General features: G+C 39.3%; 2 protein-coding genes across 2 annotated transcripts in view; both read right to left on the bottom strand.

Moving 5' to 3' along the window:
* Nucleotides 1–1952: 1952 nt before the first annotated feature.
* Nucleotides 1953–9670, bottom strand: LOC144056543 (tumor necrosis factor receptor superfamily member 4-like). The gene is made up of 7 exons (XM_077573462.1): nt 7371–9670; nt 5387–5506; nt 5169–5306; nt 5004–5076; nt 4828–4922; nt 4598–4756; nt 1953–2892 (listed from the first exon to the last, which is right to left on the bottom strand). Exons 1-7 carry the CDS (start codon nt 7504–7506, stop codon nt 2786–2788), a joined length of 828 nt encoding a protein of 275 aa, XP_077429588.1. The 5' UTR covers nt 7507–9670; the 3' UTR covers nt 1953–2785.
* A 113-nt stretch (nt 9671–9783) lies between these two features.
* LOC144056534 (segment polarity protein dishevelled homolog DVL-1-like) overlaps nt 9784–14505 on the bottom strand; it is a 34046-nt gene continuing 29324 nt past the window's right edge. Inside the window, exon 15 of the mRNA XM_077573450.1 lies at nt 9784–13405. Within this exon, the coding sequence (XP_077429576.1) occupies nt 12930–13405 (476 nt within the window). The 3' untranslated portion in view covers nt 9784–12929. The remainder of the gene's footprint in view (nt 13406–14505) is intronic.

Raw genomic sequence — 14505 nt, 5'->3', positions numbered from 1 at the left:
ATGTATGACTGGATAGCCGATACACGCCCATGCAAGCCGTTGAAGTCACAGGGCGGCCATCTTGCTCCTCCCATCTCACTAGCAGACTACTGTATAAACTATAAGGTATACGTACAGATGAGACATATACAGCTCGTAGGCAGTTAGTATAAGGCCGGGGTGGGGGGTTGTGGCGGAGTGGTCACTACTTTTTAACAAGTAAAAATAAAAAATTAACAAGTGGATGGTGTGTGCTGCTTTGAAGACCCCCTTTTTGTTTTATCGCTCAGTTCCGTAAACCCCAATATTAAATTTGACAGCGGCATCTTTATTAATTAGTTATAATTATTAACTCATTCACTGCCATTGACGGCTTTAGACTTGAAAAATTCATTAGTTTAACATTTTTTTCACTTTTGTTAACAAAAGCATAAAAACCTAGAAAAAACGTTTTTTATTGTATTTCATATAAAATTTGTGATTAATCGTGACTATTGAAGTCGTGATTAATTACAATCAAAAATTTTAATCGCCTTAAGACCTAAATTTTAATAATCTTTTTTTTTTTTTTTTTTAAATAATCTTTCTTCAAAAAGAAAAGATTAAAAATTGGGGCGTCAGGCAATTAGACATTTTAATTGTAATTAATCGCATGACTTCAATAGTTAAATTTTATATCTGGTCTAAATGTACAATATTTTTTCCTAGGTTTTCATACTCTTGTTAACAAAAGTGGGGGAAAAAATGTTACACTAATAGAAATAGTTCAAATGAATTTTTGACGTCTATAGCCGTCAATGGCAGTGAATGAATTAAATAAAAAATATACTAGTATCCTCCTGTAAACATCATTAAGCATACAATTTATACATGTATTTTAGGCAAGTTGTAAAATGTCTGAAGTCCTTTTGTTTATGTTTAACACATTTAAAACATAAATCATGCTGTTTCTACAAAGTACTCAAGTCTCAAATGTTCTCCAATTTCGATCCTGTAAATGTATCCGAGAAACGTTACTTGGGAGGAGCAACATGGCGGCCTCGCCACTTCAAAAGTCTTGGCCTATCGGCTATGCAGTCATATATTGAGATCACTGGTCAACATACAGTATGGGAAAGTTTTGCTCATATTTCACAATCAGGCTCTGTTTGTCATTTCTATCTATTTGCACATAGCATTTCAATTTGATTAATGTCCCCGCTGAAAACAAGAAGTTAGCGTGAAGACAACCTTTGAACCTGATGTCAAGCTCGTCCTGTAAGCCAATTACAGTTTTCTTCTTGCAGCTAGAGTCAGTAATAGACAACATTGAAATAAATTTAAAAAAAAAAAAGCCACAAACACACTTTGACCTGGGACAAAGTTGTCATCATTGGATTGAAATTTAGAATGTGTTTTTATTCATTACTTTTTGACAGTTGGGCTTTAATAGTCAGTGCCAATGATAGAAGTTAACAGAATTCAGTGTGTTGTAACAGTTTGAACTTAATACTTGACTCTTTATAGGTGGTCCATTAACTCATTCACTGCCATTGACGGCTATAGACGTCAAAAATTCATTTGGACTATTTCTATTCGTTTCACTTTTGTTAACAAGAGTATGAAAACCTAGAATTTTTTTTAATTGTACATTTAGAACAGATTAATCAGGAGTTAACTATTGAAGTAATGCAATAAAAAAAAAATTAGCGCCCGATGCCCCTAATAAAAATAATAAAAATTAGGGGCGTCAGACGATGACATTTTTTAATTGTAATTAATCGCATGACTTCAATAGTTAACTCGCGATTAATCATAAATTTCATATCTGTTCTAAATGTACAATAAAAAAATTCTAGGTTTTTATACTCTTGTTAACAAAAGTGGGGAAAAAAATCAAACTCACTAGAAATAGTTCAAATGAATTTTGGACGTCTATAGCCGTCAATGGCAGTGGATGAGTTAAAAAACAATTACGTAAAATGGAAGGCTGCTCAATTAAAGCAATGGTTTATTATCTCTCGTAAAAAAAATAAAAACATCTCTGAAGAGGAATAATATATACAGTACATGTCAAAAATAAGGTGGCAGAATTCCATACAGTGTGTGTAAGATTTCATTTTTGTACCCTACACAGGACATTTTGTAAATGTTTCATTTCTGCTAAGAAAAGAAAAGAAAAAAAGCTACATAATCATACAAAGGTCAAAGGTAAGATACGTTCAAAGAAAAGTCCCCTTGCTGTGATGTACAGCAGCAACTGCCCGCTCAAATGTCAGTAGATAAGAGAAGTACAGGAAGCACTCAATCGGTGGAGGGAGTTCCCGTCCCTTATGTTGTTTGACCCGCCGTTAAGCTGTGACTGTAAACAATTCTCCCGAAGGCAGAAAGCTAAGCACAGCGTTTACTAGAAATCAAAACCATCTACGAACACTTGGATGCAATCTCCATCCCGCCCATGTCGCCATCTTATCCTATTCAGGATCTCAGAGAAATTGAGAATAATCCTAACTGAAAATCCACTTAAGATAGAGAATGTTAGCAGGTTCCAGCTTGCACAAAACAGCCGTTAACAAAAGGTAGCTCAAAAGTGGACGTCACAATAAGACAATTCATTTGAATGTGACGCTGATACGCTGTCATTAAGATGTCTGAGGGACTTTCAGCATCCCCAGAATTCCCCTGGCTCACATGGAAGACGTACTGGAAATATTTTGTCTAACTGACCGAAGTGCGCCGCCCACACGTTCAACAGAAGGCAGCAACATTAACAATCAAGATGTACGCTGTAGCTGTAGTACACTTTTGTTTTCTTCCATCCTTTCATTCACACAACAAGTTGGTCCCGGGAGTTTAAAGACGTGGAGCTGCTTCCCTGCTCTTCTTGGGCTTCGTGGAAACTGCATTCAATCGCTATTAATTGCTTGGGATCATCTAAAGAAGAGAAGAGGTATAAATCAAATACATGATCATTAGATTTGTATGGAGGAATATCTGTGACATCTGAGATTCTATTTGAATGTCTGAATTATCATTTTTAACAGATTGTTTACCCAACAAAATAAACAAAACAAAGGTGGCTTCTCAAAACATTTCAGTGGCGACAAGAAAAACTTTTGCCCGAATGTCTTCCGTACATCTTTGCAACCATTAGACACATCGAATGAACTTTGACAAAAAAAAATACATTCGCTTCCTTCACAATAATTTGCAACGCTTCACCGCTCAATTGATATGAGCTTTACATTAGCCATTTCGGTGGTCAACAAAAGTTTTAAAGAATGAATTGGACAACAACAACAACAACAAAACACGAGGGTGAACATAGAAGCTGTTTTCATACGTGGAGGCCGCACAATTAGCAACATTTCAGCTCAATGACTCTAAAACAGTTTTCACCGTGTGAATTTGCACCGGTCGGTCACAGCAGCTCCCGGGGGGCATTACGCACAACGGAGCAGAGGGGCGTCGCTTGGTGTACAACATTTAAGCGGGTCGAAAAAAAAGACAGAACTGCCGTGTACTGCAGTACAAGTGAGCCACTCTTTCTCCTGCAGCGCCTTCCTTTTTTTTTTCTTCATAAGAGCCTCTTGGCCTTTTTTCACCGGCATCCCAGTGGCCGTGCTAAATACTTTAGCTAATGTTAGCACTATTGCTATCTACAGTTTTAAACACTAACCGCTATCTCAGGGTGGCAACAGACCTGTACAGGACGCTGTGTGTGACTTTGCAGTCTGTTCCCGAAGCCGATTAGCTGGTGCGAACAAATGTATTAAATGGATTTTAAGTGCGCCGCACCTTGTCCCGCCGCACGCATCCGTGCCTGCCTGTGCAAACTACATTGATGATATGAATCGCACTGCCAGAAAATGCTCAGCCCTTGTTTGGTGTTTAATGTACCATTCGCCAACATGTCTGCGGTGTGGGCACATTTCAATTAATATTGTGCTTTGTTAAAATGTCAGTGCTAAATAAATATTTTATAATATTGTATTTTTAATTAATTATAATAAATGCAATGATAGTAAAAATTGGCATACTTTTTTGGGGGGCGTTTCAGTTTTTGGCCAAGCATTTTTCATTTTTGGCCAATTTTTTTTATTTTGGTGCATCCCTAATATATATATATATATATATATGATTTATATATATATGTAAAGTATTTAGCAAAATTGTGCCCAGATTCGGAGGAACGCTCTAAAAACACTGTTTAAAAAAAAAAGAGGGGTTGCAATTTAAACCAAAAAGTTGTGCCAAATGAATAACCCACTAAACAACAACCCGAAAAATCTGGTTGTTTGTGGGTCATTTATTTGGCCTAACATTTGGGTTAAATAAATAACCCCAAAATATGGGACGGGACGTTATGATTGATCCAACTGTAACTACTACTACCCATCACAAATACAGTAAGTCATGCTAGCTATGTAGCAGCCATGGCTAATGTACAGTGTTAGTGAGGGACATGGCTTAAATTTGAGATTTGAGGGGTGGGATTAAGTGAAGAGAGGCTACATTCAAATCTTGCTCGCAGTTTTACAACCACAAACTCGGCATTTAAATTAAAATTCAATCTCAGATGGCACAAAATCACTTTGATGGAGATTTGCATCAACCTTTGTACAGTTCACCACAATACCTGACGCTTCTGTTGGCACTGGAGTGCTTTTGTATTTCGTCTTCTTTTTTCTCTTGAGGTAGTCCACAGCTTTGATAATAGACACGTTCAAGGCTATTAGGCACACGCTGGGGAACACCGTTAAGACCAGCAACCACGCGACCTCTTTATGACGGGATTCTGAAAGACACAAGTGGAATGCGAACGACGCGAAAGACGTACACACACGCGGAAAGGAAATGACATCATACCAGGTGCTTCCTGACGGCTGTGTGAAACATTGCTGCACCTGATGTCAGTGAAGGCATCGCCATTGACCACAATAAATTGACCCGGATTGGGACACCTTGTAAAAAACACATTTCAGCCATATTGTAAATTGAGCAACAAATAAGGATTGCTGTTTATATGAATGTGTTAATCTCACTTGGCACTCCAGGGTTTACACTTCTGATGAATTTGGTCATTGAAGGTTCCATTCGGACATGTCGTGCAAGAACCTGGCAAAGTTTGAAGGACGAGGGTTGACATTTGAAATCATCATAAACAACATATAAATAAATGTCTGGTGCGAAGTCAGCTCTCGTCTCACGTTTGTCGTTGGGTTCCTCGCCTTTGCTGCACTTTTTCGCACAAAAGGAACAATGGCCGTCGCCGCAAACGAGTCCTTCTTTACATCCGCACTTGGTGTCTGTCGTGGTGGTGCATCCCTTCACCTGAACTTGCGCACCTGCGTGGCAGCAGAGCACGTGGTTTGAAAACTTCCAGAAGCTCAAAAAGCTGACTGTGGGGAAAAAAAAGACGACTGACCTACACACTGAGTGCACCTGGAACACCTGTAGCTCTTGGGGTTCTGGCTGTAGGTTCTGCTCTCACATGGCGTGCAAAGATCTTGAGGCTTCGCACCGCAGTCCGAGACCAGCCGGTTTCCTGCACATATAACAGAAGTACTGCAAAAAACATTTTTTTTCACATTTTTTAACACCACCTGGGAAATACCTAGGGGTTGTAATATATAATTAATTTTTTTTTATCGCAATTAATCCCATGACTTTAATAGTTAACTCACAAATAATCGCAAATTTTATATCTGTTCTAAATGTACAATAAAATGCACACACACAAAATCCCTAAATTTTCATACTTTTAACTCAAAAGTGGTAACAATGTTGAACAAATAGAGATATGGCTGCATCTTTGAGTCATTATTGATTCAATAATTTTATAAAATTGAGTGTGATATTGATTTGTGTTGAGGTCAGTTTTCTGCCACTAGATGGCATAATTGCATTTGTAAGACGTTGGTGACAGAAAGCTCAGTGCATTTTTCTCCTCATAGTTCAGAGCTATCTAATCTTTAACATGAAGTAACTTGTGAAACCCCTGTGCCCCTGAACCGCACGCTCCCGCTCATCGGCGTCTCTGAAATGCTTCGGAAACTGAGACAGACACTACACACTCACAGCCTCGCACCCGTCGACGGGAACGCGCAACCGAGGGGCACAAAGGAGGAAGGGCAAGTACTGGGACGCGGCCCGCACGTCGCAAACCGAAAACGGAAACAAAGTTGATGGGTGAAAACCCGGAAGTCGGAAGTCCCGCCTCCTCCGTGGCATATGGTCCATTATATTACATAAGACTGACATGTGCGCCGCCATTTTCAGCTATGGATGGCCGAAGCCGACAAAGTTGCCAAATGTAGTAATTGGTAGTAGGCTTGTTAAGTATGATATCTCTGTGGCGCCGTAGGTAATTGCATTCTATTAGTTCACCACTAGATGGCAAATATTTCTACACACTTTCTTTTTAAAAGTACAGTACATTTAAAAGAAGTGACAGAGTTATATAGATTTAAAAGCCAAGTAAATAAAAATAAAAAATAGCCTAGAGATTCAAAGAGATTCAAATTGCCCTTTGTGAGAGCTGAAATACTTCAGCTTGGATGTGACCTAGAAAAGCATACTGCGGATGAATGGAAAACCAAAACATACACACTCCTGCTCTCAGTCTCTTTATTGTGCTAATGACCTATTAAACTTTCTTTTTAAAAGTACATTTAAAAGAAGTGACAGAGTTATATAGATTTAAAAGCCAAGTAAATAAAATAAAAAATAGCCTACTAAAAATGATTAAAAGAGTGTAAAGTACAAGATTTTCGGAAATATTATTTGAAAAAGACCTTACTCATAGACAGGATATATGGCAGGATTTTACGGCCAAATACGAAAGTACAGTAAATACATTCAAAACAAACACTGGAATCTCATGTATGAAATGAATTAAAAACAACATGAACATAAAATGCAGTTTTCAAGCACACTCGTTTGTATTCATTTCATGAATGAAAAATATTTTTTCAATTTTAGTTTTAGTTACTTTTTATTAACTATAAATCACACCTGCCTTACTATAAAAGGTTTTTGAGACTTGAGATTCAAATTGTGAGAGCTGAAATACTCCAGCTTGGATGTGACCTAGAAAAGCATACTGCGGATGAATGGAAAACCAAAACATACACACTCCTGCTCTCAGTCTCTTTATTGTGCTAATAACCTATTAAACCACAGAAACGACATTGTTTACACACAATGTGGGAGGCATATAAAGAAAGTAATTAAAGAAAGAAAACAACAAAAACAATTGGTGAATATATATTGCCTTTCTTGCTGAAGTTACCAACCAGACTGTCTTTTATAATGTTGTTGTTTTTTTGTTTAGTTTCTTCCCTAAAGTTTTTCTTATGGAATCAAAAAGCATGTCTATTTGATTTACGCATCAAAAGAAATCAACTCACCCGGGTGGCATTCATCACAGCAAACAACTCCCGGCTGTTTCCCGAGATGCCATCTCCTGCAGCCTCTCTGCTCCAGGCTGCCGAGGGAGCCTCCAATGAGGAGCAGAAGGATTATTGGGCGTGCCAACGCAGCCATGCGCCGCCACAGATGGCACTGCCAGCAGCTGGTGGTCTATCGTGGGCTCAAACAACTTGTGTCCGGGACTCTTAGTTTCATTTGTGTGCGGTGGGGAAAAAGCTCAACATGTTATATGCCCTTCTGTTTTTTTTCTTTCTCTCTTTTCTTCTTACTCCTCTTATAAGGGGCGGGACTTCTACTGAACTGCTGCCTACACTCAGCAAGGTTGAGCTTATTTACATTTCATTTGAATTGCGGCTCAGACAGGGGAAAACATTTCCCAAAGGATCCCGTGTAATAAAAACACAGGTGCCATAAGGATTTTTTTTTAAACCCTCCTGTAATGTTTTGGGTCAAAATGTCAACGTTTCAAGTTAAAGAAAAAAATGTTAGCTTTTCGCTCTCAAACGTGGCACCAACCAACAAACAAAACATTTTGAGATATTTGCAAGGAACATTGAGCATATACCGGGTCAAAATGACCCAACATTCACATCAACAGACTATTTGGTTAATTTTGATGTATGTGCAATGAAAATGGTTAATAATAAGCTATAACAATGTTTATTTACCGTGTTGGTTTTGGAATATTATACATACTGGGTCAATTTGACCCCGAATGTATAACAATTAGGTTTTTTTTGTGTGTTTTTAAAAAAAAATTTTTTTTACCTATGACACACTTCATAAGACAATTAAAATTGTTCACTTTGATATTTTCAACTCACTGTTAAAAATGCAATGCTTTTGGACCATTAAACATAGCCCGGGTCAAATTGACCCATTTTTACAGAGGAAGATAAGGGGCAGTGAAGAGAGAAAAAAAAGTTTGGCAGGATTCTCACTTTATTCTCAGAATTCTGACTTTAAAGTGAGAATTCTGACTTTATTCTCAAACGTGGCACCAACAAACAAACAAACAAACAAACAAAACAAAACATGGTAAAAACCTGGTGAATGACCTACAGAGAGTTGGGACCAAAGTCATTTAGTAAGTAAGATTACAGCACGTTGATGGGGACTCAAAACCTGCTTAAGTCTCCGCCCATCTGAAGTTTGCCAGAGAGTATATGGAGGACTCGGGAGAGGATTGGGAAAATGCGATGTGGTCTGATCAAACAAAAAGAGATTTAAAAAAAAATTCTGTTGAAAAAGCTCCTCTTCCCATTTTTGGCAGAAGAAGAATGCCGAGTTGCATCCCTGTATCTATCCAGACATCCATCCTTTCAATTTATTGTAATCTGTGGTAAACTAGTGATTTCCCGTGCAAATGAGTCAGCGGCTCCTTCCCACTCTACTTTTATGACAAAAAAAGCCTTGGGCCTTGCATTTTCCTGCTTTTGTCATCTGTGCAATTCCAAGTGTTGTTTTCGTTCCTGTTCCCACCTGCTTGGATTACACCCATGACAAAAATGTTCTAATCGAGCAACTATAGAGCCACATATCTACAGTGGATGGAATTCAATTCAATTGGATTTGGTCTGTTTCATGTCAGTGTGCCACAGTTAATGGGTCAAGGATTTCAAATGTTACTTAAAAAAAAAAAAATTGAAGAAGAGGAGCGATGTGTGAAATGAGTCACTTGTTATTATCTTGAGGTGACTGCGTAAAGTTCAAAATTTTCCCCGCGTGATGATACTTGTTCATGCTTTGGATGGGGTGGTGTCACAAAACAAATGCAGTTTCTGTTGCTTGAGTGGGTCGCGATTGGCTTATTTTTTTTTGTGGGGGGGTGGGGGGGGGGGGGTGATTTTGAAAGCATCCTTACTGTACTGCTTAATTCGCTGCCCACTGTCAAGTAACACGTCAGCCACTCGACCTTCAAGCTTCTCTCAAGTTAGCCACAACGCAAGGATAGCATCGAGTTTACGTTTGAATGTCATCTGCGAGTCTGATCTGCTGGTTTGCGTCACTAAGGCCACTTTGAGCTGACTTCCTTCCTGTGAGGGAATGTGGCTCACGCAAGCATTTTTGCTTGTGTCACTTATGAGAAAAAGGTGGTCGTGTGTGTTAAGAGCATGTCAATGAAATCCGCCCACTAGGAAAGTCCATGTAGCTCCCACGCGTGCGCTGTCAAAGTAAATGTCAGTTCAGGTTGCTGTTGTGTTGACGTCACACCTTTTGATGAAGCATAGTGGGTTTGACTTGGGGGCGAGGTTGGGGGTGCTGGGGGGGGGGGATTAACGTTATGATGATGACTCACATTTCAATTATACATTGTTTTCAACTCCTCCGTGTCTACTTTTTCCAGTGAGGACTATTTGATAAAAAAAAAAGCAACAGAATCAGACAGAATTTCCAACATAGAGATTTTTTTTAATCATATATAATAAATTTCTATGTACAATTAACTTTTCTTTTGTAAAGAAAGACGATTCAAGAGAAAGCTCTGATTGCAAACAGTGTTTCATACCAGCGGGAGGGAGAGACAACTTGGAAAAGTGCTCATCAAACCTTTTGGGAGGAAAGCAGTTTGAATAATCGGGTCAGGTTTGAACTTGTAGTCACATAATGGGAAGTGCCGGATAAAGTTTAAAGGAAACACACCACTCATTCAAAACTAACCAGCTATAGTCTGTGAAATGGTTTATGTCAACTCTTTCCTGAAAAAAAAACAGCAATTTAAATTGATTATATTATATGACTTTTTAGGGATATTTTTGCATTAGCTACCGGAGCTGCCATTTTTGGACTGTCATGTGATCATCATGACGTAATATGTGCTGCAAACTCAATAAAAGATGAAAACAACAACAACAACAACAAGACGGATGGCTTCCAATAACTACAATAACAATCACGAGGAATTATTGCGTCTCACGGCGGACAAAAGAGGGGCAATTCAATTACACCTTATGGCAATGACCCACCGGGGAGTCGCCAAAGATTTGAGTCCAGCCGAAAGTTAGGCACCATCCACAAATTACATGACGTGACGTATGTGGGAGAAACTATCAAGGACGCATCTGTACTTGCTCCTGCACTCGCTGGTGACTCCTAACTATTTTGTTGACATTGGGATTTTTAAATACATTGTTGCAATATGCCTGGCGTAAAAAAGAGCTGACGAAATTGAGGAAATAAAATCTTCTCTTGCAAAACTCAAAGAAACCGTCACCAAAACACTTGAAATGAAAAAGAGCATCGAGCCACTTCTGCAGGAAATTTAGCAGTTGAAGAAAGAGACACAAGAAAAAGATTGACGCCTTGTCACCTTGTCATTGTGGAGAAAGGAGATATTTATGACAAAAACAAAATTTACCAAAAATCCACATAAACACCTTTTCTCATTCTGATTGCTGTAGTAATCGATAATGATGACTAGTACAGCTCAAAATTTAATCATACCTGTCCTTTTGGAGAAACAGGAGATTTAAGGGACAAAAATAGTTGCCAATTGGCTGTTTCTCCACAATGACAGATGATATGACATTTTCAGCTGTAGTAAGCAGTGGTCTACCATTTACAACTACTACAAAAGTGGGGCGGGGGGAAACTTGTTTGTTTTATGGTGGTTTGTCCCACCATTTACATACATCACCTTGGAAGATGTCATTTGTGGACGGTCCCTAACCTGGACGATAAGCGTGAATATCAAACATCTAAATTTTAATCGCACCGCCAGCGGCATTTTGGTGTGCGCATCAGCATGCATAGAAGAACATAAAACCTGACATGCTGAGGATTACGACGATCAGAATTGGTGCAGTATTTGGCGATAGAAGATGGCATTTTTCTTGCCCGTTATGTCAGCAAAACTCGCTTTCAAATGAACTGCTCGGATACGTCATAGCGATCACCTGTCTGGATAATGGCGCTGCCCAGAGTATGTTATTTTGATACTTAATCGGCTTTAAAAACTAATCTCAGGGAATAAGTTGCCGTTAAATTGTCAGTGGTGTATTGCTTTAAACGAGGGGTTTATGCTTCATTAACTCATTCACTGTCATTGACGGCTATAGACGTCAAAAATTCATTTCAACTATTTCTATTAGTTTAAATTTTTTTCCCACTTTTGTTAACAAGAGTATGAAAACCTAGAAAAAAATGTTTATTGTACATTTAGAACAGATAAAATTTGTGATTAATTGTGAGTTAACTAGTGAAGTCATGCGATTAATTATGATTAAAAAATAATAATAATTTTTAATAATCTTTTCTTTAAAAAAAGAAACAATTATTATTATTATTATTTTTATAATTAAAAATACTTGAAGAAGAAAAGATTATTAAAAAATTAGGGGCGTCAGGCGATTACATTTTTTTCGTAATTAATGGCATGACTTCACTAGTTAACTCACTATTAATCATACATTTTATATCTGTTCTAAATGTACAATATTTTTTTCTAGGTTTTCATAATCAACAAGAAAAAACTTAACCAAAGTGGAAAAAATGTTAAACTAATAGAAATAGTTCAAATGAATTTTTGACGTCTATAGCCGTCAATGAGTTAAGATGGCTTATTTGGGCAAAATAGTGCCGTGTGTAGCCGAAATATCACAAGCGGATGCAGTCAGCTTCTATTTGTGTCACAATGTACAGCACGTGTTCAGTGACAGTGACTAATAGATGCCAAATGCAGATTGTGAGTCATTGATCATGTTAGGGAACTCAGCTGACAAGCTGGGAGAAGTGCTGCTAAAATTAAATTAAATAAATAAAGATCCTTCGATCATTTAAAATCAATAGACTACCTGCCAGATTAGAAAATGTAGAACGTGGCGTCATGTTAGACGTTCTCTAGGTATCTGTTGTCCAACTGCTTCGACTGTCCACTGTTTGCAATCCGATTTGAACGTCCCGAAAGCAAAAGTCAACTTTCAAGCGTCCGACGCTGACGACGATACATTCGACAAAAGCACAGCGACGACGACTGTGGAAACTGGCCACTGATTGACAGACGGCTGATGCGTGATTGTCAGTCAGCCATCGCGGATGACGTATGGCACCATCAATGCAATGCCATCACATAAATAACAACACAAACATCCTCCAGTGTACGGATTGTTCCTTTAGAACGGTGGGTGGCCAGAGGCGACCCCAAATCAAGGTCATGTTTTAAAGCGGTTGAAAGTCATGCACGATGCCGCCTCGTAAACAACCAAGATGAAGGTACCCGCTGATCGCAAGCTGATCAGAGGTAGCATGTGAGCGGTTGGCAGGTAAGAGCTTGGGGGATCCCAAAAAACAAAACAGTGGCAATGCTACAGCAACAAGTTGGCGGCGACGTTGTTGACGGTCTGGGGATTGAGATCCAGGCCCGGCCATCTTTAAGGTCTTGCATGGGAGAACATCCAAAATGGAATGCAGGAACGTTCTGTTTGGCCGCTTTTTAAAATCACCACATTGAACAGCACTTCACAAACTGTACACTTCAGCCACAGAACTGCCAGCGGAGGGAGCATCAGCACTTTTGAAGTTTTAAAGGCACTCTCCTGTCACATGATGTCAACAAAAAACTCGCAGGGATTGCCCATAGCGTGCTGGAAGGATTGGCGGCTAGCGGTGAGCTCGGGGGGGAAGGTGGCGAGTTCTCGCCCGGGAGGAGCTCCCGGCGGCGTGCCGCTGCTGACGGAAGCCTTCGGGGCCAGGCGGGCCAGACAATACGGCGGAGGCAAGCCGGGGGGGCCGTAGGAGGACGCGTGACTTCGCTCGCTGTGGGCGCAGGAGCCCGGCCCCGGTTGGGAGGCGGGCACGTGGCTGTAGGCCAAGGCGTGGTGGTGGCTTCTGTGCGACTGGCTGTGACTGGATCGAGCGTGGCTGTGATGGCTGGTTTGGCTGGCGCACCTGTCGGCTCGCTTACCTGCACGCACGCCCGGCTCCGACTCGCTGCATGTTGACTTGTGAGCCTTTTCCTGCGGGGACGAACGTCTCCCCTTGCCCGCGCTGGGGTTGGATCCACTGCTACGGCTTCCTGCGGAGAAGACGCAGTCGTCCTACGTCAGCAGATCCGACAAAGGCAGCGTTTCCCGACGTTTATCGAGCCGAGGGACGTATTTCACATGAGGAAAATCTCAGAGCATACCAACAAACACAAATGTCGCAGGATTCTACCTTTGGCCACAATGCAATCCAGGATTCTAGTTAAGGTAAGCCATAAAAAGAAAAACGCTCCTGTAGTGACGGGGAAGCGGACCAATATTGTAACATTTCATAAATATCTGGTGTTGCCATTTGTGTGTCTAGTCTTGTATTTGCCAAAATAATTCCTCTGGTTAATTTGAATGCGTGTTGCCATGTTGGGGCGGATGTGACGTCACCACATTGACAGGTTATCGCTCGCACGGTTGCGCCCATTAGTTACTATTGAGTGATTGTTCAACTCTTCTATTTTAACCACTGTTTAACCCCTAACCACCAGTTAAATTCCTAATCAGCCGTTAACTAACCGACCTGTTAAATATGCGTTGTTCAAAACATGGTTAGTCACGCTGTTAATTAACGGCACCGTCAAAGTTAACCGTGCCATTTACGTCACTGGTTAGCACTGATATAGGTCACAATTCCTCTTTTTGTTTACTTCCGGGTCGGCGAAAGGAGTTGATACTGTCCAAACAACTCCTGGCACTCGCCGAAAAAAAAGAAAAAAAGAAGCAGGAACTTTTCTGCTGATGAAGAAAATGGCAATCAATGGTTTAAGCAAATTAGGAGTTTTTGTGAAATAATTTATTTTGGGTTTAGTTTAGTTTTTTCTACTGTATGTATTTTCAGTGAATATATTGTGTAATGTTTTTGTATTTTTGTCCCAAAATATTTTTTGTCATATTTCTGTCATATTTGTATTTTTGATTAATTTGTATTTTTTGTGTAATATTTTGATATAATCGTTTTTAATTATTTGTCTTGTTTTTGTATTAACAAACTTGTAATATGTGTGTATTTTTCACTAATATTATACTAATATTTGTAATTACTGTTTATATATATATATATATATATATATATATATATATATATATATATATATATATATATATATATATATATATATACATATATATACATATATATATA

Source organism: Vanacampus margaritifer, chromosome 1 (assembly GCF_051991255.1).
Source record: "Vanacampus margaritifer isolate UIUO_Vmar chromosome 1, RoL_Vmar_1.0, whole genome shotgun sequence".
NCBI classification, from domain to species: Eukaryota; Metazoa; Chordata; class Actinopteri; order Syngnathiformes; family Syngnathidae; genus Vanacampus; species Vanacampus margaritifer.
Note: the sequence above shows the minus strand (reverse complement) of the source record. Positions and strands in the feature narration are given on the sequence as shown.